The sequence below is a fragment of the Photinus pyralis genome, unplaced genomic scaffold (assembly GCF_008802855.1).
Source record: "Photinus pyralis isolate 1611_PpyrPB1 unplaced genomic scaffold, Ppyr1.3 Ppyr1.4_LG2, whole genome shotgun sequence".
NCBI lineage: Eukaryota > Metazoa > Arthropoda > Insecta > Coleoptera > Lampyridae > Photinus > Photinus pyralis.
The window spans coordinates 26,675,678-26,703,529 of NW_022170403.1; the positions used below are offsets into that span (position 1 = coordinate 26,675,678).

At 35.6% G+C, this 27,852-nt stretch overlaps 1 protein-coding gene across 1 annotated transcript in view; it reads right to left on the reverse strand.

The window, feature by feature from the left end:
- LOC116162945 (acid sphingomyelinase-like phosphodiesterase 3a) overlaps positions 1-27,852 on the reverse strand; it is a 239,878-nt gene that overhangs the window by 144,490 nt on the left and 67,536 nt on the right. The window contains exon 2 of the mRNA XM_031476721.1: positions 10,378-10,532. Coding sequence (XP_031332581.1) covers positions 10,378-10,532 — 155 coding nt within the window. The remainder of the gene's footprint in view (positions 1-10,377; positions 10,533-27,852) is intronic.

Sequence of the window (27,852 nt, forward strand, 5' to 3'; positions counted from 1 at the left end):
GTAACCGATTAATTTTGAATCGCCTCCTTTATACAGAATTCCATAATCTTGAGTCCCTTTCAGATATCTAATTATTTGTCTTTTTCACTACTAGCGTCTGATGACATGATTATTAACCTTTTTTCCACTTGTAAAATAGGCTTTCTCGGCAATTCTTCAAAGTGGTTAATAATGTGGACATTATTAACTAGTAGTCACTAATGAGAACTGTCACGCTGTCACTTTTAGAAAACACAACCCGAACTTTCGCTCAATAAACGTTTAGACAAGTTCTCTAAAATGAATATTTGCCACCATCCGCCGTAAATAGTTCCATAGATAAAAAAATTGGCACTGCGCATGCGCAAAATAAAATTTTGAAACTGGCGCTAGATTTTCCTTTATTCCAAGTGCCTATGTAGGTATCACATTTCATTTAAATTCTTCCATAAATAAAAAAGTTGGCACTGCGCATGCGCAAAGCCAAATTTTGAAACTGGCGTTTGATTTTCCTTTATCCCAAGTGCTTATGTATCAAATTTCGTTTAAATTCTTCCATAAATAAAAAAGTTGGCACTGCGCATGCGCAAAACCAAATTTTGGAATTGGCGTTTGATTTTCCTTTATCCCAAGTGCCTATGTATCAAATTTCGTTTAAATTCTTCCATAAATAAAAAGTTGGCACTGCGCATGCGCAAAACCAAATTTTGAAATTGGCGTTTGATTTTCCTTTATCCCAAGTGCCTATGTATCAAATTTCGTTTAAATTCTGCCATAAATAAAAAAGTTGGCACTGCGCATGCGCAAAACCAAATTTTGAAATTGGCGTTTGATTTTCCTTTATTCCAAGTGCCTATGTATCAAATTTCATTCAAATATTTTTATAAGTAAAAAAGTTTGCAATTCGGTTTATAAATGGTCGAGATGCGAAAAGGGCACTGTGAATTTTGAATCGATTCGACTCAACTTTTGGCATTGCGTATTATATGGCTAAGGCTATGCCCATATTGAATTTCATGCAATTCAGTTCATAACTAACGGAAATGTAAAAGCGATCGAACATTTCTAAACAAAGTTATCGTTCACACGGACAGATAGATGGACAGACAGACAAAGGAACAGACGGAGAGACCAACCGGCAGGCGACAGATAGCAATGCAAAATTATAAACGGGATCTAGGATCGTTAATAAACGGCAAAAGTGTAAAATTATGGAACATGTAAAAAACGGTTTTTTGTTTTTTTTACAATAACTTTTTTTGTAAGCGGTAAAGAAAAAATTCCTTCCTTGGTACAAGACTCGACACCATAACGAACCAAATAGCGAAAAAAGTAGAACAATATCTCTTAAGATAAAGAACTAGTAGCGTCGCAAAGTTAGCGGACGGACGGACGGACAAAGTGGCCACAATAGCGCATTTTTTTTTTATTTTTGTGGAAATGCGCTAAAAATAGTATATATACCACGGTAGAGAAGTCTATTATTGCCTTCGCACCTTACACCCCTCGGCGCAAGCGCCTCGAGATGTAATCTTGGTGCTCAGGCAATAATACTGTACTTCTCTACCTTGATATATAATGTACTATTACTGCATTCCAGTGTGCTGTATCGTTGTTATTTAAATATCAACTCACCATACCCACTGAATACATTATATTAGGCCTACTGACGATAGCTGCAAACATTAGTGCTCCCACTGCTTCTCTATACTTATGGGATTTTGTTTACTTTCCTTCAAAATATTATTAGAATTTGTAGGAACACTCACCGATTTTGCATCTTCCAAATTAAATCGTCTAATTATCTCCTTGATGTAGTGCCTTTGTTGAATAAAGAGAGATTTGTTATTTCGATCACGTGCGATTTCTAAACCTACATAATAGTTTAAATCTCCAAGCACGATCTTGAATTCTTGTTTTAATTTTTCTATAATCGAGTTTAGAATTAATTTATCTTCACCGATTATTAGACCATCATCCACAAAAAGAATTAACAGTACTCTTTTACCATCTACTTGTCCTTTATATAAACATTGATCAGCTGTGCATTGTTGAAAATTGAAATATTTAAGAGTGCTGTTAAATTTACGGTTCCAACATCTTGGGGATTGTTTCAGACCATACAGCGATTTCTTCAACTTACAGACTAAGTTTCGATTGATGTTTGCACCATTAGGTGGCGACATACAAATTTCTTCATCGAGTTCGCCATATAAGAATGCTGTCTTAACATGAAACTGAATAATTTCGTAATCGTACTTCGCTGCTAAAGAAAGTAAAATTCTAATTGACTCATATCTTGTAGTTGGGGAAAGCAGGCATTTTCAAATATCTCAACATTCCCTAATCAACATAAAGTCCCCCCGACTACCGGCTGTGCTAAAGGGGGGGAGAGGGGAGTGAGAGCGGCTTTGAAGGTCCCATTTTATAGTTTTTTGCTTACAACGTGGAAAAGGTACGCTATAGCGAAAAATTTTGTACATAAAAATGAAAGCTTATTAAATTTGCTATAACTTTGAGTGGATACATAATTATGAAAAAACTCATCGTTTTTATGTTATTGATTATCAAAGGTTGAATATTTTCATATCATATCATATGATTTCCTTTGGTTTTTCCCTCCAAGAAACCTCATCGTAACTGTATAAAGGAGAGGTACCTAGTAATTCGAAAGTGGATCGTGCTTTATACAATGTGTAACAGATATTAACAGTACCTTCTAAGACTAATTTTCGCTGTCCGAAAAAGTGAATGTGTCGATGTTGTCTTCTTCATCGTCGTCCTCGAGGGCCGGTGGGCCGTTAAAGTACGCACTTTCACATCCACAAGCTGAAGTGCAGTTGATGCCCGTCTTACGGCACCCACACCTCGGGCCGCATCAAGTTCCAGTTGTGCAGCGGCAGAAGATGGAACTTAGGACATTGGCCGGTGCTGGCGAGTCGCTAGTCTTGATGGGGTTCGATCCTCTCTTCTCACCCAACCCCACCGCTGTTGAGGGTAAATCCCGCTATGCGGATTGAGTTGGCTAGTACGGTCATGTGTATAATCCACATATTCAATCTTGGTGGGTCAAAAACTTAACAAGTTAAAAAGTAATCGTAAACGATTTACATAAAGCGCATTTCCACTTGCATTCATTTCCCATTTGTAAGATGCAACTTCTGTTAAAATCGTAGAAATCCGGCCACAAATATGAAAGATAGCATTGCACATGGGCAATCCATTGTTGACGTGCTACTTCAATTTCAGTTTATGAGAAGAATCATTTCAATGCTTTTCTAAATAAGAAAGTTGGAACTGCGCATGCGCAAACCTCAATTTTAAAACTAATGTTAGATTTTCCTTTGTTCCAAGCGCCTAAGTATCACATTTCATTTAAATTCTTCCATAAATAAAAAAGTTGGCACTGCGCATGCGCAAAACCAAATTTTGAAATTGGCGTTTGATTTTCCTTTATACCAAGTGCCTATGTATCAAATTTCGTTTAAATTCTTCCATAAATAAAAAAGTTGGCACTGCGCATGCGCAAAACCAAATTTTGAAATTGGCGTTTGATTTTCCTTTATTCCAAGTGCCTATGTATCAAATTTCATTCAAATACTTTTATAAGTAAAAAAGTTTGCAATTCGGTTTATAAATGGTCGAGATGCGAAAAGGGCACTGTGAATTTTGAATCGATTCGATTCAACTTTTGGCATTGCGTATTATATGGTTAAAGCTATGCCCATATTGAATTTCTTGCAATTCAGTTCATAACTAACGGAGATGTAAAAGCGATCGAACATTTCTAAACAAAGTTATCGTTCACACGGACAGATAGATGGACAGACAGACAAAGGAACAGACGGACAGACCAACCGGCAGGCGACAGATAGCAATGCAAAATTATAAACGATCTCTAGGATCGTTAATAAACGGCAAAAGTGTAAAATTATGGAACATGTAAAAAACGGTTTTTTGTTTTTTTTTACAATAACTTTTTTTGTAAGCGGTACAGAAAAAATTCCTTCCTTGGTACAAGACTCGACACCATAACGAACCAAATAGCGAAAAAAGTAGAACAATAGCTCTTAAGATAAAAAACTAGTAGCGTCGCAAAGTTAGCGGACGGACGGACGGACGGACGGACGGACGGACAAAGTGGCCACAATAGCACATTTTTTTTTTATTTTTGTGGAAATGCGCTAAAAACGGTGGTTTTTTTTAAAGAAAGTGTATAGAATCAAAGTTGTAGCAAATTTAATGAGCTTGTATTTATATGAAAAGAACGTTTTCCTAGGACGCACCGTTTTCGAATTGTAAGTAAAAAGCTATAAAATGTGACCATCAAAATCACGGTCTCCCCCCTCACCCCTCTAGCACACCCGGTAGTCGGGGGGACTTTATTATATGTTGATCAGGGAACCTTCTCGTACACATTCCCGAAGGAATTAATAATACATGATTTAGTTCCCCTATTTGCCATTTTGATCTATTCTTACTGGACTATTAAGAAAACCTATATAAACGCTAACGAATATTTCTTCGAATGTTAGCTCTTTATAAAATGACACGGAAAGGGGGGGGGGTGATTTCATTCAGCTATAGATTTATCATTTATAACTTGCGTATTTGTTAATTCGATTGCGAAAAATTTGAATTATTTATCTTTGTGCGGTTTTTCATTATGCTTATAATAATTAGAAAGTAAAAAACGCCAACTACAAATACCATCATTCGTACACAAAAGAATGACCCCCTTGTGTGCTATCCGGTCCATCTAATATATAGCACGTTGCCTTGGCTAACAGCCTGCAATATCCGATAGTCTCCCTTAATTGTCCATTATACATATAGGCATTGTGTTCATACAAAGAATGTCAGAACATATACCATCGTCACCGTCAGGGTGAAATGCGGGATTGCTTTACTAATTTCTGCATGAATTAGAAAATACAGTTTGCCTTTATTAGAAAATATCTCCTCTGATAACAATAAATTAACTGAATAACAGGGCTGCAGACATAAAACAATAAATACATACTCGCACAAAGTTTCCAATTCGTATAAATTTAAACGATAACCTTATTTTATATCTATGCTTAGTACGAGGTAGACAAATTATAACGAACGAGGGCCGTTATCTTCGTATAGTTTATATGGACAGTTTGCACAACTGTTTTACAAATAAGAGAAAGTTATTATTAAAGTACGGTCCCGGAACATTAATAATGCTCCTTTTGAATTATTCCCATCAAATAAAAAATGGTTAGAGCATCTATTGTGTGCTCCACAATTCAATCGACTCCGTTGATTTTCACAAAATAGGATTTTACCGTGTAGGTAGAGACATATAAAGTTAATTGATTTTTATTCTTTATAAAGATTTTTGAAGAAAACATTTGCAATTTAGGTCCAAAGTTCATATTTCCATTCAATAAACTTCCCTTAAAATATATAAAGCGGAAATAGTCAGTTTCGGCGAAGCTTCATTTATTGTTCATATCTAATCAAGTGTAACTCCAATTTCCTCATTCAATAAATAGACCTCTATATAACGATGAAATAGTTGGGACTGACTTTGCCGATGTAGAGATGTATCCTCCCTAAATTAATTGTTTGGGAGTAAGTTTCTAACTCCACAGGATTGATATTACCGGACAAAAATGGCGTATTTTCTCAAAAGTTAGAAATGCACAGTCGAAACTTCTGCGAAAGTTGTCATCATCAATTTATTTCTTTGTGTTGCACGGATATCGTACACATAGACTCTAATGAAATGAAGAATAATGTCACCCCTAGTAGGAACGACGTACGTATGTGGAATGAATATTAATATCGTCCCTAAATGAAATTTATTGATCGCAAGCTTATGCTGTCGTCCCTCATGTGATTTCTTTCTGATTTTACATAACAGGAACGACGTGTCGCAACGTTAGGAGAGAGTTCTAATTTATTATGCAATGAGCCCTTTCTAATTAAAGCTCAAAGCTAATGCAAAGGGAGATATTACCAATCTGTGTTAAAATTTGTGTATTTGGTCCACAAAGAAATTTGGTGTAATGCAATTTTCATTTTTTTAGTGTAGAGAGTGACAACGACAAGTGGTGAACCTATAACTTCGAATTAAAAATCGAATCACCACCAAAATGCGATCTAGATTATGCCAACAGTGCTCATTAATCATATCTTTGAAATGATTTTAGTTTCAATGCAAATTTGTGTTATTTGCCCTGGGAGTGCTTTGCTGTGGGTATTGCTTATTGACATACCAACTAATTTTAATTATAAATCAATTTACATGAAATATTCCCATCAAACCGAAGTGCTAAGCAACGATAGATGCCTAGTGGCCAGCCGAGACCTTTATAATTAGGAAACCTGTACATTTCAAAATAGCTTAAATGCATATTTCGGAGCATATTTCACTACTCTATTCGAGATGAACACATACGAAATCTTTAAGCAAAACTTATGCTGGTTTAAAACGGTCTTGTCGGATAGCTCGAGAGTTTCTAATTTAAATATCCAATAACACGAATAAGTCAATGCAGCATGGTCTTGTCCACGTAACGTACGAAAAGAATATCTGCAGTACTTCTCTTTTCCTAACGTGCAGGTTATCTACCACAAAACGTTATTTTGCGTTATGACGTGTTTGACAGATAACCTGCACGTTAAGTTTAACGTTAGTGATACATCACAGAGCTGATTGTGTCAGTTCATCTCAAGTGTCCTTTGTGCACCCCCACGAATTATTTCCTGAGATGCTGTTTTTGAAAGTAAAACGTGCATAGCTTTTACATACGACAACCAATTGGTTATTATCCTTCATGGTACTCTAATGAAAGGTCTCAACGAAAGGAATTAATTTCTACCAACCATAGCCCTCCTCCTCGACCTCTTATCGTGATCGGGTATATTCAACAGTATATTCTCTTATACCTCAAGAACGAATTGTCGGAAGAGTACTCACAAAGAGCGATTGAGACGTCTGCAAGAAATATATCCATTGGTGATGTCAAAACAAAAGCTATTTCTGTTAAACAAATGTGCTTTATCTGCACAAGAGTTGTGCACAATTTATACTTGTTTTCTAACACGACTAATACCCCCCTACCGCCTGCCAGGATTATTTATCTGTAGAGATTAGTTTTTCGACATCTTTTAAGCACGCATTAAAAAAAATATCAGCACCAAAACAAAATGAGCTTGAAAATGGTTTCTTGATAACTAAAAAATAACTCAAATTAATTTTGACCTAATTCTAATGTCTATGTAACGGCATGGAAATTATTGCCATACGAGAAAGCGGTCAAGGTTGTTTTTGTTTACTTTTGTATTTTATTTAACGTAGAATTTTGTATTGGTCTTTATCTATTATCAATTGTAAATGCTTAATTTAATTGTCAGGTGGATGTGATTTATCGCTTTTGCTGTGTAGTTAAAAGAGATGAATTTTTATTTTTCCTAGTGCTTTAGTTAATTAATGTCTGATAAGAAAGTGTTTAGTAAAATTATTCAACCTCTATTGTTTTGGTCTATTAACGTAAGTTGAGGGGATCTTTTCTGTTGTCAACTGTGTATGATTGGTTGTTATAATTTTGATTTTCGGAAAAAGGGTTTCGCTTTAAATAAGATGTGAACAGGAATAGCGTCGCTGAATGCCACGTCTAGGGCCATAGTGCGGCCAATTTAAATCAGCTTTTTGCTACAGTCAACGAAGAACTACGTTTGTTGGAAGTTTGAAATCAGCTTTTTGCCAAGTTTAGAGCGGAACTACGTTTCTTTGAAGATTTGATAATCGGCTTTACGTCAAGTCGAGGGCCCGAGTGCGGTCAATTTAAAATTCGCTTTATGCAGAATTACGCAGTATTACGTATCGTTGGAGTTTGAAGTCAGTTTTTTGCTACGTGCGGCATCTAACTACGTTTGGTTGAGGAATTTATTTCGCTTCTTGCGAGTTACATCGTGGATTTTTTTGTGTTGAAGCGGCAGCCAGCATTGAAAGTTTCGCCTAGTGGGAGTTTGAAGATAGAAGAAGTTCCGTTTGCGTAGCCGGAAGCCGAAATCGTGGCTAAGTATTTGTTCTGCCTGTTAAAGTTTGAAGTTTTGGCCATCAAAGGTGTTTTTTTCAAGGAGAGGTATTTGTCGGCGCCCGCATAAGTTTGTTGTACACCGTGACTCATTTTGAAGTTGAGTTTGTTGTTTATTGGAACGTCCTTGTCTACCCGTGGTGAAGGTGCTGAGATTACCCGGTCGTCAGTGTAAAGTGTAGTAATTTGTGTTGATAATTAAAAATTGTTTTTGTGTACGGATACCTTTTTATTTGGATTACAATTCCCGGACATGTAATGTAAGTAGGTCTTAAGTTTAGTTTTTTTTTTTTTGGTAATATTTGTTTGTGTGTGTACCATTTTCCTTGTGTGTGTTACGATTAAATCGCACTTTTGTAATTCTCACATTCATTTTCCGTGTGTTTCATTCTAACGACTTCCTTTCTAATTGATCTATGTTTTCATTGAAGGCTTGGCCAAGGTACATTTTAATTATTCAAAATTTTGCAGTTCAGTTTGGAGTTTAAGGTATTTGGTTTGAGCCACTAGGTATCTGTTAGAAGTTATCACGTTAACTGAGAGCAAGAGTCGAATCTGTCCTCTGTATTGTGGAGGAGTTTTCTGCTGGGATAATAAGTGAAGGTAAAGACGTAGCTTATAGGTTATTGTTTTGGTGTTTTGTGTACGGTCTTTCTAGCCTACGGATCAGTGCACACATCAATATAGTTAATATAGAGGTTAATATATAGCAATATTGTTAACTTTTGCCGTTTAATATGTACGAGACGGAACTGAGAAATAGCTACATTCTTCATGTGAAAGAAATTCCGACTAGAGTTCTGAACAGTTGCTTAACAATTCCAAACCTTTCTGGAATGGAGTATCGTGATAAGAAGAAAAAAAGAAAGTCTTTTTAGTACTTCAAACGTGATATTAGTGACCATTTTTTGGTAAAAAGTTCTGAACATTCTATAATAGGGTTTTGTAATAATAATAATAATTTTATTAATTCGCCATGTATAGAACATATCGTTCCTTATGTAAGTCATGATAAATATAAACACATAATCAATAAATAACTAATTTCACATAATTATGAAACGAACAAACATAGCACTTATATGATATCTTATTGACACAGCAAGATATTATCTCTGTATTCTTGTGTAGAATAAAAGCAGTTGTATAACAACATCTAAAAACTGTAGACGATTTTTGTTTTTGATATAGAATTCAACCAGTTTCTTGTGACGAGTTGGATCTGTTATGATCTGATCTGATGTAGGGTTCTAGATACCGCCACATAAATTCTAAACCTCTCGCAACGGAGCTTAATAAATACAAGTAAAACGGTGTTCGCCCTAAGGCGAACTTCAGCGCATGAGTTGATCAGTACTTTCCAAAAATTTAAAAAAAGTATCTCGATAAACAACAGTTGATATTGCGCATCTTGCGCATGTGCACATTAATCTTATGTTTACAATATGCGATACGTCTGCTTACACTAAAAGCATCTTTGATTAAAATTTCAAAAAAATATCTCCATAAATGAGAAAGTTACCATTGCGCAGTCTGCGCATGCGCATATCAGATTTTTACTATATGCGATATGTTTGCCTTTACTAGAAGCATCTGTGGTTAAAAATTTTAAAAAATATAAATATATAAGAAAGTTGACATTGCGCAGCCTACATATGCACAGTTTAATTGTCAAGATTTTCCTTGGCTCAGGTGCCAGAGTTATACGCTACCGAATGCAAAAAAACGAACTTAATATCTTGAAAACTGTAGGAGTAGTTAAGGCCTAGGACAAACGGACGGGGAAAGAAAGTGGCTGCAATAGGCCATCCAACTTCGTTAGAAAATGCGCTAAAAAGTTAGGTATGTATCATGTTCTAAATGCCAAGTAGTGACCTAAATTAACCATTATACAAAGCTTACTAAAAGTCGGCTGTGGGTATTCTAAGAAGAACCTTTTCAATGAAAATTTATATTCTGGTGGTAAAAGGAAATCACGAAAATAAAAGTAAAACGCTAATGTTAATTGAGGTATTTGGAACTTCGAAGTTACTGCAGTTCTAAAGTCAATAATATAGTCGGACGCCAGGGGGTACGTTTCACAGAAAGAAATAAAATGGTAGTAAGCATAAAGTCGTTTTGTATTGTAACTTCAGCGAAGTAATAATTGTACCAGACTTTGTCATGTCATTAATATTAGACGCCATACTTTGCATTCAGTAAATTCTTCGCTTAACTTGTTTGAAAGTTTCTGAACAGTTTAGTTACAATACTGCCCGTTTCTATGACTCTCCGCGTAACTTGCCATGTTGTATAAATATTTACTTAATTCTACTTTACTTACAGTTTCCTTGTGAAGTTGGCATTTGTGCAGAACTCTGTGTAACCATTCCCACTGTCTGCTAGCGTCGTCGTCGCCGTCATCTCTTCTCATCAAGTTTGTATTAAGGACTACAATTTGAAGCCTTAGTGTCTTACGTTCGATCATGTAAAATCCCCCTGAAACGAAAAGAAAATCGCATAGAAACATCTACAAAAGAGATTCCGCAACTGCCCGAGTAATGTCAAGTATTTTGAGAATTGGAACTTTTAATTTAATGCTTGGGTAAACTTGGGAGTATCTACTAAAATTTACGTATAAATGTCTAATTCTCATGAAACATCTGTAACAGTTAAAAGCTAAGTTCTTGATAACCCTATACTTAATTTGAGAATTGTAGGTAACTACAGGAACATATTAAATCTTGTACACAGTAATTTGATTAACGCATCAAATTGGAAACTTGAAATTTCGAAGCACCCTTTCGTTTGATACTAATAAATAACCTAAAACATTCCTACACTCCTAATGAAATCTGCCGAAATCCTGCATTAAATTCGTGGTAATAAACACTCAAGTAGCTATATTGCTGCATTGTATTGCTCGCCGTCCATTCTTTATTTTTATTTAATTGCGAATTAACGATTACTGTCTATTAACGGAAGAAAAAAATGCATGACGTATTACATCACTTGCACAGAACAATTATTTATAAGAATAATATTATATCGACACGGGCTAAATGTTCTTTTATGTCGGTATACAAACAAAATTAGCACGCAAAGTAACCGGTAGAGCCGACGAGGAATGGGAGCAGGGAGTGGGTCAACTAACCTAGGTTTTCAGGGAGTATGGATAAGAGGGTGCAAAATTTGTTAATAATTGGGTTGGAATAATAGTAGGTATATTTATATAAATTCGTACCTACTAATGTATGTACAGTAAAGTAACCGTATGGAAGTAGATATAAGAATAGAGTAGAATGTCAACTGTCAAGAATGAATAAGATATGATCCATGTGTAATGAAATTGGTTTTTGTTTTAATTAAATTTGTATTTGGGTATTGAATTATTATATGGCAGCGTAGTGTGGTTTAAAAATTATTAGAAACATGTTTGATATTACAATCCCGGTGTTCGATGGCGAAGTTTATGTCAATTGGAAGAAGCGTATCCTGATTTTAAAAAATGCTATACAGTAGCGGTAAAGGAGATAGTGAGCGATGATGGTGTGGCAAAATGGGAAGATGAAAATTTAAAAGCTATGAATTATATACGGTGCAATTACGAACAAACACTTGGAATTTGTGAGTGCAAAGAAACGGCATTTGACATCATGACGAAATTCGATGAAATTTATTCAAAGGAATCGACCGCACAACCGCACTACAGATAGTTTGCAGGAATAAATTGGAAAAGTTACGATTGAAAGATTATAATGAGTTGGCAGTATTTTTTAGTGACTTTGAAAAAGAAGTAAACGAACTAAAAGCCCCGGGTACAAAAGTGAGTGAAAAAGAGAAACTAAATTTTGGGACGCATGGTTAGATACGATCCTGTATTAAAAGAAGTCGACGTGCGAAAGACTGTAGCATAATTTTTCAAACCTTTCCGTCCGAGTATTATAAAACTGTAATATGATCTGGGTGTTTCTACGAAAGCCAACTTAGGCTTTCACCCTCACGCGCCATATTTTTTTCAATCGATCACTACATGACCAATTCAAAGACAAGTTAAAAAGTAATCGTAAACGATTTACATAAAGCGCATTTCCACTTGCATTCATTTCCCATTTGTAAGATGCAACTTCTGTTAAAATCGTAAAAATCCGACTTTCCTTTGTCCCAAGCGCCCAAGTATCAAATTTCACTTAAATGCTTCCATAGATAAAAAAGTTGGCACTGCGCATGCGCAAAATAAAATTTTGAAACTGGCGCTAGATTTTCCTTTATTCCAAGCAACTATGTATCAAATTTCACTTAAATGCTTCCATAAATAAAAAAGTTGACACTGCGCATGCGCAAAACCAAATATTGAAACTGGCGTTAGATTTTCATTTATTCCAAGTGCCTATGTATCAAATTTCATTCAAATACTTTTATAATAATAATAATAATAATAATAACGGCTTTATTTAGGCGGGGTGTCAGCCAAAGGCTGCTATTAATCCCAACCTTGATACAGAAAAAAGTACAAAAACATGATGGAGTATTTAAAACAATTTATGATAATTAATATGGTATGATAGCCCAGGTGAGAACAAGTAAGCATACAAGTAAAGCAAAAAAGAAAAAATAAATATATAAATAAAAAAAAAATAAAAAATTAAAAAAAAAAATATATATGATTCAGTGATAAAGAAGTACTCTAAGGTGTTTTTTGAAACCGTTGGGACTTAATAATTTAAGAAAGTTCGGAACGTTATTGTAAATGAGTGGTGCAAAATAAGTAAATGCACCATGAAACTGAGTTTTATGGTGCTTTGGTATGTCAAGAAAGAATGGGTTACGGAGATTACGATCGTGAATACTACTTCGAAATTTTAACTTATTATACAAATATAAAGGTTCACCAGATACTAATATTTTGTGAACCAGACATGCAAGATGTAAATGACGTCTTTCGCCCATGTTCAAAATTTTATGTGCTTGATAAATATGGGAAATATGTTCATATTTCTTAATGTTAAACGCATACCTGACACAAGAGTTTTGAATTTTTTGCAGGCGAGTCTTATTTGCACTAGTTAGACACGGACCATAGACAGTGTCACAATAATCCAAAGTTGACAGTATTAAAGAATCCACAAGCTGCCACTTGACCTTTGGTGGAAGAACGTAATTGAAACGATATATACATTTAAGCTTCGCGTAAGCAATTTGAATCAGTTTATTGACGTGGAGGGAAAACTTTAAGTGACAATCCACTGCTACTCCTAAACTACGAGATTCCCTAACTAATTGGAGTGGGGAATCTTTTAGATATAATTTTTGGTCCACATCTTCCCACAATGCAGTAACAGATTTTGGTGTTCCCAATAGCATCAGAGAAGATTTAGATGGATTTATCTTTAGGGAATGTTTCTCAGACCATCTCTCGAACCGATTTAACTGCTCATTAAATTTTCTCAGAGAGTAATTTAGATTGTTTCGATGGACAGGATAGATTAAGTATGTATCGTCCGCGTAACTGTGGATGTAGAAACCGTTTAAAGACGTATCCATATCGAAAACATATAAACAGAAAAGAAGCGGTCCGAGGATAGATCCTTGCGGAACCCCCATGTTAACAGGTAAAAAGTTAGAGTCACTGTAGCTTCCATTCCTCAAAGTTCTAACCATCTGCATTCGATTTTGTAAGTAGCTTTTAAACCAATTAGTAGCGGTAGAAGAAAGTCCAAGATAATGCAACTTGGCTACCAAAAGTTCATGGTTTATACAGTCAAATGCTTTGGAAAAATCGATTGAGAGCATCACAGATACTTGAGAGCGATCGGTTGCTGCTAGGACTTCGTCCACTATATCAATTAGAGTGGTCGCAGTAGAGTGATGGCTGCGGAAACCAGATTGATGTAACGGTAATATGTGATTTGCACGTATATAAGCGGACAATTGTACATATATAATCTTCTCAGTTACTTTAGATAACACAGTTAGGATACTAATGGGTCTTAAATGAGACAGGTTTTCAGGCGGATACTTTTTACAGATAGGGTGAACAATTGCAAGTTTCCAGAGGGAGGGGAAAGTGACAATTTTTAAAGACGTGTTAATTATGTCAGTAATAGCTCTACAACAGAAAGGCAGACAAAGCCGAAGCATAGTTAACGAAATTGAATCAACACCCATTGCATTAGATTTCAAACTATAGACAGCGTTATTCACATCCGTATCTGTAACAGTAGAGAAAGAAAAAGTTTGAGTAGTAGAGTTGTGAACGTTGTTTAAGTAAAAGTCAAGAGTGTCCGTATCAGTGACTGCAGATGGGGTTGAAATGAAGTGTTGGTTGATTAGATTTGGGTCAGACAGTTCAACAGGTATATCATCTGAGCATCGTTTTGAATGAACGTCTAACTCTTTTAAGACGCTCCAAAGTTTTTGGGAGTCGTTAGTATCTTTTAATTGGAATTTTACGTATGTTTTTTTCTCTCTCCGTATAGAAGCGGTTACAAAATTACGCAATTGCTTATAGTACAACCATTTCCCTTCCGAAAAGGAAGAGTGACAGTGTACATTTTTCAGTGATTGCTTGAATTTGGAGAGTGCATTATCCCTCAGTCGCATCATGTACTTAATATTTGGTGTTATCCAAGGCATCTTCTTTTTAGTGATTTTTATTTTTTTAATAGGAGCAAATTCATTAAATAATGTTGTGATACAAGCATTGAGATACTGCACCTTCTCGTCAATGTCTTCAAGGCAAGTTAAATGTTCCCAATTGATCTGAGCTGCGCAATTTGAAAAATCTATTTTGTTTATGCCTATGATATCCCTGTACAATATATACTTGTCCAATTTAGGAGGTTTAGGAAGTTCAAGCGTACAGTGGATTAAGTAATGATCGATATGAAAAGGTAAAGGTTCAACGCCTTCATTTAATACGACCAGATCATTTGTGACGTAGATATGATCAATTAGCGTGCCCGACGTTGCCGTGACCCGCGTCGGTTTAGACGTAATTTGTCTAAAACCATAGCTGTCTGTAATTTGTTTAAGGTATTCACATGCTCGGGAAGAAGACAGCAGGTTAACGTTGAAGTCCCCTAAACAGATTACGTCGCTGAACTGCGGAACAATAAAGGAAAACATATCATCCAGAACAGAGAAGTGCTGGTAGGAGATACTCGGCGATTTATATACAACACCTATGGCATGCATGCGTTTACCTATTTTTACGGAAATCCAGAGTTGGTTTAAGCGATCTACATCTTGCACCTCGTAGTTCAGAACTTCAACTTGAAAGGATACGTTAATGTACAGTGCGACACCATCTCCTCTTCCGCATCCATCCCTTCTTAATAAATAGTACCCAGGGACATAAAAATTCGCGGAACTAACCTCTTTATTAAGCCAGGTTTCACTGATTGCTAAAAAATCAAAATTGTAATCAAGCATGAAGGATTTCAGTTCATCGAAATGTTTAGATATAGATCTAATATTAATGTGTCCAATGAGAAGGTTTTGCTTACTAGTTTCACCTAAGACATCAAACGCGTATGGTGAAGTAATTGCTCGAAGAGGCTGCGCTTTTCCGGTATTTCGTAAGACCGATGTGAAAAGTTCCTGGAAGAAAATATTAATACATGAAGGGTAATCAAATACCAAATAGCTAAGTATTCTAGAATCAGATTCGACAATGTTTGAAAAATTGACATGTGAAAAGAAAATATAATTAAGTATATTGATAGCTAAGGTAGCAATTACAGAAATATAACTAAAGTTTATAGTTCAAGGAACGAATTAACACCGAAAAGACAAAGAGAAAAGTTTATAGGTAATTTGTAACATAAAGTGATATCCATAAACTTATTTTTGATCACACAAAATGTAACTTCAATGATAATGAAACTGTAAAGAACGAGAAATATAATTCAAGTTTGCTTGCACAAAACTCGCGTATCATTATTGCACTTTTAGAGATTATTTGCATTGGAAATATAGGACACAGTATTATCGGATTTTTTTATTACGATTTTTCCGTCAGCTGTCCAGACATTGTTTTTGCCGTACTTTTCCTGAGCACTTTGTACCAGTTTGTAGCGACGCTTGGTAAGGTCTTCCCGAATCACAAACCCTGTTTTTTTTAAGAGTTTTTTATTTCCAAACACTTCCGCTCTTTTTCTATAACTGCAGAACTTTACAATGATCGGCCGTGCAAACTGAGATACTTTGGGACCCACCCTATGACTTCTTTCTAAATCGTTTAAGGAGATATCGATGTTCAATTTATTTTTAATAAGTGCAATAACAATCTGGTCGGTATCTTCACCAACAGCTTCTTTTACACCAAAGATACGTAGATTATTTCGGCGAACATATTGCTCGAGGTCATCCAATTTTTCTTCGGCACAATCAACACGTGAGATGGTCTTTGATAAGTCGGATTTGAGCTCTTTTAAAGACTCGTAGAATTCGTTAAATTTTATGTCGATGCTGTTAAGAATATTCGCCGTTTGCTTTTCCATTATGGTACTCAACCATTTTTCTTGTGGTGGAGGATCCGATGCGGTTGAGGCTTCTTCACTGGAGGCATCAGCGGGGTTTTTTTTGGATCTAGTACCAGAACTCATCTTCGTGAATATAATAATACACAGTATTAATGTAAAAAGCCGTAATTTCAGAACGCGAGTTTAAAAATGTTGTATATCACAAAACTGACACTTGGAAATACCGGAGCGGCTAAAACACGTCTTACTCGCAAGGCATTCACATACACAGTCAATTTTATAAATAAAAAAGTTTGCAATTCGGTTTATAAATGGTCGAGATGCGAAAAGGGCACTGTGAATTTTGAATCGATTCGACTCAACTTTGGCATTGCGTATTATATGGCTAAAGCTATGCCCATATTGAATTTCATTCAATTCAGTTATAGCTAACGGAGATGTAAAAGCGGTCGGAGATTTCTAAACAAAGTTATCGTTCACACGAACATAGGGTTCATATGGTTCAACAGTTTATTTTAGTCACCAGGGGTGCTCCATTTTGAGTTAATGAGGTGCCTTAATGTCATTGTAGAGATGCACTAGGTAAATACCAGGGTAACGGGGGTACTGTCATTTATTACTGAATAACGAAATAACTCATACAGCAGGATTAAATTGTAATTTGACCTGTGCATAAGTTTTAGCCTATCATTCCCGATTTACAGTTATCGTTTTCAACCTTAGATATTTGCCTTTAATCGTGGTTTTCTTTGTTTAGTACCACCCTCACCTTCGGCAGGCTCACTTTCACTTTGCGGATTTAGGTACATATTTTTATTTGTAGTTAGATAGTCATTTCGCTTATGGAGGTTATTCAATGCAGGCATCACGCGTGTGCATAATTAAACCATATGAATTTATACAGGGTGGTGCCTAGCGCGACGCAGCATAGATTTCAATGGTAATTTCTTTATAGTCAATTACTAGCTCCCCTAATTATTTTAGAGCAAAAGTCTAAATACGTTTTTTTAGAGAAAAAAATATTGCATCTGTTCATACTTTTAGTTATAATTTTCCATTTTTCAAAAACGCAGAAATCGACAAAATAAAAAATTACATTTTTATAAATCAGTGATGCTTTGAAATCTTTTAACAAACTACAAGGGCATCGCATCTAACTTATCGTTTTTTGACGTCGAACGATTTCCATATTTAATTCTGTTTCAACTAACCGACGCAATAAAAGGCATCTTAGGGTAATGTTTTTGTAGAGAATGTATGCTGCATCTGCATCAGATACTATTTGTTTATCATTTTCCGGAATCAGAGTACCTACATAATCGAAGAAAAAAAACTGATTTGAAGAAGATTTGTTCCTAAACTTATATTCGGATTTTCCGCTACTGCAGCCAAAACGTTGAATGTATATTGTCGTTTTCCTGATGGTTTTGACAGACATTTTGCACGTTATTGCACTTGCAGTTGTTTAACTAATTTATAAACAAGTATAAATTTAATATACGTCAAAGGCAAATAATTAAAAGTTATCGCTGTTTTTTTAAGTAATTCCAAGGCATATTTGATTTATTGTAAAATGAACTTTTTAGCGCATTTCCACAAAAATAAAAAAAAAATGCGCTATTGTGGCCACTTTGTCCGTCCGTCCGTCCGTCCGTCCGTCCGTCCGTCCGTCCGCTAACTTTGCGACGCTACTAGTTTTTTATCTTAAGAGCTATTGTTCTACTTTTTTCGCTATTTGGTTCGTTATAGTGTCGAGTCTTGTACCAAGGAAGGAATTTTTTCTGTACCGCTTACAAAAAAAGTTATTGTAAAAAAAACAAAAAACCGTTTTTCACATGTTCCATAATTCTACACTTTTGCCGTTTATTAACGATCCTAGAGATCGTTTATAATTTTGCATTGCTATCTGTCGCCTGCCGGTTGGTCTCTCCGTCTGTTCCTTTGTCTGTCTGTCCATCTATCTGTCCGTGTGAACGATTAGAAATGTTCGATCGCTTTTACATCTCCGTTAGTTATGAACTGAATTGCATGAAATTCAATATGGGCATAGATTTAGCCATATAATACGCAATGCCAAAAGTTGAATCGAATCGATTCCAAATTCACAGTGCCCTTTTCGCATCTCGACCATTTATAAACCGAATTGCAAACTTTTTTACTTATAAAAGTATTTGAATGAAATTTGATACATAGGTACTTGGAATAAAGGAAAATCAAACGCCAATTTCAAAATTTGGTTTTGCGCATGCGCAGTGCCAACTTTTTTATTTCTGTAAGAATTTAAACGAAATTTGATACATAGGCACTTGGGATAAAGGTAAAGCAAACGCCAATTTCAAAATTTGGTTTTGCGCATGCGCAGTGCCAACTTTTTTATTTATGGAAGAATTTAAACGAAATTTGATACATAAGCACTTCGAATAAAGGAAAATCAAACGGCAATTTCAAAATTTGGTTTTGCGCATGCGCAGTGCCAACTTTTTTATTTATGGAAGAATTTAAACGAAATTTGATACATAGCCACTTGGGATAAAGGAAAATCAAACGTCAATTTCAAAATTTGGTTTTGCGCATGCGCAGTGCCAACTTTTTTATTTATGGAAGAATTTAAACGAAATTTGATACAGAAGCACTTCGAATAAAGGAAAATCAAACGCCAATTTCAAAATTTGGTTTTGCGCATGCGCAGTGCCAACTTTTTATTTATGGAAGAATTTAAACGAAATTTGATACATAGGCACTTGGGATAAAGGAAAATCAAACGCCAATTTCAAAATTTGGTTTTGCGCATGCGCAGTGCCAACTTTTTTATTTTTGGAAGAATTTAAACGAAATTTGATACATAGGCACTTGGGATAAAGGAAAATCAAACGCCAATTTCAAAATTTGGTTTTGCGCATGCGCAGTGCCAACTTTTTTATTTATGGAACTATTTAAGTGAAATTTGATACTTAGGCGCTTGGAACAAAGGAAAATCTAACATTAGTTTTAAAATTTAGGTTTGCGCATGCAAAGTTCGGAAAATTATAAGTAATAGTATGAACAGTCAACAGATGCAGTATTTTTTTCTCTAAAAAAACCTATTTAGACTTTTGCTCTAAAATAATTAGGGGAGCTAGTAATTGACTATAAAGAAATTACCATTGAAATTCCTATGCTGCGTCCGGCTAGGCACCACCCGGTATATTTTGTAGCTGCAGGTTGCTGCAATTTGGACATCCACAAAGTGTTTATTTATAATTTAATTTTCTGCGCAATATTTTATTGCCTTTGGGGTTCCGATATGTCATCGTTTGTAAATTGTTAATTGTTAATTGTTTGCATTACACGTTTATTACTGTTTCTTTAAAGACTCTTTAGAGTGGGATCTGCAAGCATCGCGTTGTGACAGAGTTGCGTCGGACGTTTCATGGTAGGAGTGTCACCCATCGGTTTATAAAATGATAAAAGAGTGCATTTTTAGCGCATTTCCAAAAAAATAAACCAAATTCATTGCCCGTCTGTCCGTCCGTCCGTCCGCTCGTTCGTTGAGACGCTACTAGTTCTTTATCTTAAGAGCTATTGTTCTACTTTTTTCGCTATTCGGTTCGTTATGGTGTCGAGGCTTGCACCAAGGAAGGAATTTTTTCTGCGTTTATTGCTAAAAAAGTTGTAAAAAAACCAACAAACGTTTTTTACATTTTCCATAATTTTACACTTTTGCCGTTTATTGACGATCCTAGAGATCGTTTATAATTTTGTATTTCTGGCTGTCGTCCATCTGTTGGTCTGTCCGTCTGTTCCTTTGTCTGTCTGTTCCTCTATCTGTCCGTGTGAACGATAACTTTGTTTAGAAATGTCCGATCGCTTTGACATCTCCGTTAGTTGTGAACTGAATTGCATGAAATTCAATATGGGCATAGCTTTAGCCGTATAATACGCAAGGCGAAAAGTTGAGTCGAATCGATTCAAAATTCACAGTGCGCTTTTCGCATCTCGACCATTTATAAACCGAATTGCAAACTTTTTTATTTATAAAAGTATTTGAATGAAATTTGATACATAGGCACTTGGAATAAATGAAAATCTAACGCCAGTTTCAAAATTTGATTTTGCGCATGCGCAGTGCCAACTTTTTTATTTATGAAAGCATTTAAATGAAATTTGATACACAGGTGCTTGGAATAAAGGAAAATCTAACGCCAGTTTCAAAATTTTATTTTGCGCATGCGCAGTTTCAACATTCTTATTTAGAAAAGCATTGAAATAAAATTCTTCTTATAAACTGAAATTGAAGTAGCACGCCAAAAATGGATTTTTACGATTTTAACAGAAGTTGCATCTTACAATAATGGGAAATGAGTGCAAGTGGAAATCCGCTTTTTGTAAATCGTTTACGATTACTTTTTAACTTGTTTTATGTTATTAGACACGCCAGTTTGTATAGGAAGTGCAAGGCTGCAATCGGTCAAGATTATTGCATAATTGCACTTGGCATTGAATTAATTAATATAATTATATTAATATTTTGGTACGACATGTTTCGTGGTTTTGTTGTAATGTTAATTAAAGTAATTCTAATTGCACTATTTATTTTGAACCGGATAGTAATGAATATTCATATTTAGCAGGGAAACTTGTTTCGAATATGTGGTACACTTATGGGGATCTCGGAAACGGTAAAAGATACACAGTCCCTTAAATGAGCAAAGAATTGTAGAATTTTAAGTAGATTAAGTTTCCCTTTTAGAGTTTCTTGTAGCTCTACAAATAACGAATTTATGGTCAAAAAACCGAAAAATGTTATTTTCAAAACTGAGCTTGTAATAAGTTTTAGACGATTCACATATATTCACGCAGATGAAAACACAAACATACCCAACTCATCTGTTATTAAAATTGAAGACGATCAGCATAGAATATTTCTTCAACTTGATGAACCGAAATGCTACAAATGTGGAAAAACTGATCATATAGCCACCAACTGTACATTGCAAGTAAACGAACCCCCAAATGGAACAAACAGAGAAACTGAACAATCCGGAGATCAAAATATAACCAACGAATATAGTCTCCAAGCCATACCTAAGCAAAGTCAAAACACAAATGAAAATAACAAGAGAACACTGACAGCAACGTCTACAGAATCATCTCCAGATATTGTGGAGGGCACAACAAATGAAACAAATATGTTCAAGACACCCCTTCCGACGGGAAACAAACCAGCATATAGAGAAAATAACCCGAGCAATACAAGCAAGGAGAAGAAAAGAAATAAAAAGGCAAAAATGGAGGAAGAGCTAGATATACCGTTAGACACCCTATTGTTACCAATTCAAGAGTACATCGAAGGGGGAAAACACAACTATAATTTTACGTTTCCCCAATTCAAAGAGTTCTACGATAAGATAGGGATATCACCCAGACCATTAGCAGTCGCTAGAGATTTTATGTCAGATATAGATTTACCAATAGATACAATAAAGGACCTGTATACATTATTAAAACATCGAAAAATAAGATACAGATTTACTAGAATAATATCAAACATTAAAAAAGCAAAACAACGAGAGGACAATGAAGAGAGTTCTTACTTGACTTCATCACAAGAATCGCTTGACGATTCGGATGTGTACTAATTTACTGTTAAAACTCAAAAGACCTCCTACCCCAAACTAGAAATGAAATTATGAGTAGAATACTACAGTTTAATTGCAACGGCTTCTTTAAACATTTAAATGAACTACAAATTCTATTAACGCAACAACAACCAGAAATTGTATGCCTACAAGAGACCCATCTAAAAGAAAACAACCAACCGTATCTACAAGGCTATAAAACATACCATAAACCAAGAATAACTAACCACGCCAGCGGAGGAGTAAGCATATCTGTAAAATCTGACATACATTTCGAAATAGTTAAACTCAACGACGACTTAGAAACAATCGCGGTCCAAATTCACCAACCTAACCATAAACTTACCATTTGTAACATGTACATACCTCCGAACAATCAGCTGACCCTGAATGAAATCGAACAAATTGTCAACCTACTACCTATTCCATATACGAGTATAATTGTCGGGGACTTCAATGCCCACAGTACTCTATGAGGATGCAGTAGCTACAACAACAAAGGTAAAATAATGGAAAAGCTTCTAGATAGATCGGATATGACACTACTGAACACTGGACAACCTACTCACTTTAGCAGTGCCAACAAGAGCTTCTCATTAATTGACCTGTCTATCTGCCACGCAAAGATAGCATCAAAATGGACATGGACAACACTTTCCAATTTGGCGGGTAGCGATCATTTCCCAATAATAATAGCCAACACCCAAAAACCAACACAACCCTCTTCCCATCATAAAAAATGGAAAATATCCAAAGCTAACTGGGAACTATTTGCGACGACTTTAAACCTATCAACAGTCACGCTTCACCCAACAGATAACGTAGACCAACTTTCGGAGAAAATAACAAAAACAATAATCGATGCAGCAAACAAAACCATACCCTCCACAGAATGCACAAAAAAAGGATACAAAGTTCCATGGTGGAACCCCAGCTGCAAAAGCGCTATCAAAAATAAAACTGTGGCTTTCAACCAATATCAAAAACATAAAACAATCGAAAACTGGATAGAATACAAGAAATACAAAGCAATCGCAAGGAGAACGGTAAAAACAAGCAAGCAACAGACATGGGCAAGCTATATAAACACAATAAATAACAATACTAGAAATAAAGAGATGTGGAAGAAAATAAAAAATATGCAAGGAACACAATCGAATTTCCACATAACTGCCCTCAAAGCCAACAACATAATCCATACTACCCAGGAAGACATAGCAAATATCCTGGCCCAAACCTTCGCAGAAGATTCGTCGTCAACCCAATACGACCAAAAATTTTTGAAATACAAAACTGAACAAGAAAAGTATACAACACTGATACCAAACGTAAACAATGAAGAATACAATGTGCAAATTAACATGGATGAATTAGAACATGCGCTAAAATCTTCTAAAGACTCGAGCCCGGGAATAGATGATGTACATTACTTTATGATTAAAAACCTTCCTAATGAGTTTAAGGAACACATACTAAAACTATATAATCATATATGGATAAAAAATACACTTCCTCAGACCTGGAGGAAAGCCGTGATAATCCTAATCTTAAAACCAAACAAATGCGACACAGATCCAAATAGTTACAGGCCAATATCTCTAACCTGCACATTATGTAAGATAATGGAAAGAATTATTAATAATAGACTCAACTGGTGCCTTGAAAAACAAAATAAAATTACCAAATATCAAAATGGCTTCAGAAAAACACGATCAACTATGGATCCATTAACTCAACTAGAATGTGACATTAAAAATGCCTTCATAAATCAGGAATACTTAATAGCAACATTTTTCGATATTAAAAGAGCTTATAACACTACATGGAAAACTAGAATCATAGAAACAATGCTTAACTGGGGATTCAAAGGTCACATGGTACACTTTGTAAATAATTTTCTTGAAAGTCGAGAATTTTGTGTTAGAATAGGAAACACTTTCTCGGAAATGCAAAAGCAAGAAAACGGTATCCCGCAAGGCTCTGTACTTAGCGTAACACTTTTCCTGGTGGCGATCAACAACATCAGCGAAAAACTGAACCACCCGATAAAGTATGCTTTATTCGCAAACGACCTCTTAATATATTATGCCCACAAAAACATCACAGAAATCCAAAATGTTATACAAAACTCTATCAACTCCTTGCAAGAATGGTCAACGCAGAATGGACTAGCATTTTCTACGGAGAAAAGCAAATGCATGAACTTCACGAAGAAATATAATTCACATAACCCACCGCTCTTCATCGGACAGACACCACTAACGTATGTAAACAAATTTAAATATTTGGGAATGTGGTTAGACTCTAAATTAACATGGATACCCCACATCAAGTCCTTACGAGATAAATGTAGAAAAACCCTAAACGTCATAAAAGCTTTATCACATCAAGAATGGGGAGCCGACGACGACATCCTCACGTTTATAGTGAACACCTTAGTCAGATCAAAAATTGATTACGGAAGCTTCCTTTACCAATCAACCAACAACAATATACTGAAAACTGTAGACGCCATCTATAATAATGGACTCCGATATGCTACAAGAGCTTTTCGAACCAGCCCTGTGATAAGTATTTACGCAGAAAGTGGACAACTACCGTTAAAATACAGGAGAATGTGCCAATTAGTAAACTACTCATCTCAACGCTAGGAAACGATCAACACCCAAACCACGAAAAAGTCGCATCACCTCGATTTCAAAACATATACAGAATCAAACCGTCCTACCATATACCTTTCAATATTAAAGCAAAACAAATAGTAAATGAATTAAACATTCCTATCACATCGATCAATGCAAAGGAAATAACGACGATAGCCCCCTGGTTAATAACCTCGCCTAAAATAAATGTAGAGCTCACCTCTCATCCTAAAAACTGTACTCCTCCCCTACTATACCAGAGCCACCTAAACTCTATCCTGCAATCAATACCGAACTCATCAAACATATACACTGACGGATCAGTAACACATAGTGGCACCGCGTGTGCTTATGTCTATAAAGACGAAAACAAACAATTCAAATTATCAAAAATCAGTTCGATATACACAGCAGAATTATACGCGATAAATTCAGCGTTAATAGTAGCCGATCACAAGAAACTTAAAAGCATTGTAATACTTAGTGATTCACTTAGTGCACTCAAAAGCCTGACAAACATCTACCCTACAGAACCAGAAGTTGTAAAAATAAGAAATTCGATACATAAACTTCATCAAACTGAACAGACGGTGCAATTTGTATGGATTCTCTCACACTGCAACATCAAACAAAACGAAGAAGCTGACCAACTAGCCAAAGCCGCCACTAGGAAAGAACAACCTGACATGCCTATGAGCAACATCTCCGATCTAAAGAACTTCGCCAAAGTACAAGTGGGCAAAATATGGACAAAAGAGTGGAATGACATAACAAACAACAAACTACGAACCATAAAAGAAAAACCTACCAAATGGCAATTACCTATGAATATCAGCCGGAGAATGAGAACAACACTAACTCGTATAAGGTTGGGCCATACGAAAATCACACACTCGTACTTATTGAGGAGAGAGCCAAAACCAATATGCGAGAAATGCAACGAACACCTGACTGTGGAACATATACTCCTAATGTGTTCAGAATATACAAGACAGAAAAATAAATATCATCTAAAGGATAACCTAAAGGATATATTCGAGCACCAAGTAGAAGGTCTGATAGGATTCCTCACCGAAACAGGACTATTAAAACTCTTATAAGTTATAACATATTATCTATAACTTGTAAACAATCAAGTCAGGCCAAAAAACCTCTGTCGTTATGGCCGTATGAACATAAATAATAAAAAAAAAAAACTGAGCTGGCAAATAAATTAAAGCCAGCGCATTTTTGAAACTGACATTTTTCAGTTTTTTGCCCATAACTATTTTTAACTCAACGCTAATACCCAATGACAATCGAACATCAGTGGTGAATGGTGATAGATATCATTACTTTAAGAAACTAAGAAAATAAACCGATACAAAGAAATATCGAAGAATCCACAGTATTACAATCACTTTTAACGACAATTTATTTTAATCTTACAAAAATTCATCAAATTCATGTCTTGGGCATTGAGAAAATGCTCTTTTTCCCAACGATCTGGATGCATAAATAACGATTTTGACATACTTATTTTAATCAAAACCCATGTGACCTCAGAAAAATAATTTAACATCTTTGAATCACACACATGCGGTTATCAAATGAGCTATGCCCGTGATGTACTCTTTCAGCATCAAGATAAATGCGTTTGAAAGCTTTTACAACTCCAAACTCATGTGTAAAGAATAATTTTGGATACATTTTGCTCTAAAACGTTTGACCTATACCACAGGAGGAGAGTTATATTAAATTGTTACACATCTAGAGTCATAGGGAATAATCTAGCGAAAGTCCGAACTCGATACATGACCTAGGGAACGAAATATTTTGATTTGTATTATTAGCCCGCAGTTTTTCCTGTTCCCGATTCACTCGTCCTCCTATAACTTTTGTTCCTGTTGAACCAACTTCTTGAAACTCAATAGCGTCCGCCCTTAATGTCCAAAGTAGCCGCACACCGAATTTCAACACAATCGGTCACTTTTAAAAACGTTACAGCGCACACGGACGGACGGACGGACGACAATATAAAACTATAAAGTATCCGAGGATCCTTAATAACTATGACATTAATTTTTAATGACTCGCTCAACCTAACCCACTGTGCTCTTGCAAGCAAACACTTTTAACGAAAACCAATTCAGAAGGCAAAAACCACCGCAATTTTCTCTGACGGCCAGATTTCAAAGTTAACGTGTATGATAGATTTACGGTCTGCTTGAAATCCAAAGCTAGCGTATGATAGATTCACGACTCCAACAACACTGAGAATTCGAATTACAAGAGGTCAAAACCATATTGACTATTAAACGTAATTGAAACGCAAGCACGCGGTTTCCGCTAGATTAGTGGATTTCAATCCTTTAAAGTTTAAACTTTACACACAAACAATCAACAAAGTGTGGTGTATTGCATATCTGCTCTGGACGGTTCTCTTCAAGTTGGCTGAAATTGTACTGGCAGTTCGTTACCGCAGGTTCTATCAATGCACACAATAAAACCAATCAATTTACATTTCCTTCTCCATATTTAAGTAGTCAAATGTACCGTGCATGCAATCAATAAGTTTTTAGGACGAGAACAGCGCTGGAAAATTGTTCGATTTCAATTTCTATAAACGAAGGGCGTCTTGAAAACCAAGTAATTATAAGGTACAATGGACACATGCAATCTATTTTTACAATCAATTTTCATGGTACACACATACAACTTTAAATATAAACGTTCACCAGCTAATTCTATTTGAATTTCTTTCAGATGAATGGTATTATGTTTAACAAATAGAAAATGAGTCTTGAAAACCGATTACTGCATCGATACTCTTGATGACTAAACAAAAACACAACCAACATTTCGGCGACTTTTCTATTATAAACAATCTTAAAGTTACTGTCTGTCGCTCCTCTACCATTAAGAATATTTGCTGTACGATTACTGCAAGGGCGTTATACTTATAACAGTGGGTTAACCTAGCGCTGCTATTACTCAAACGAGCCGCATGACCGAGGATGTAAAAGTGAAATAGGGCTTGAGATTCTTTCTTAGACTAGGAAAGAGGATTCTTCATAGCGGTTGATTTGGTTGG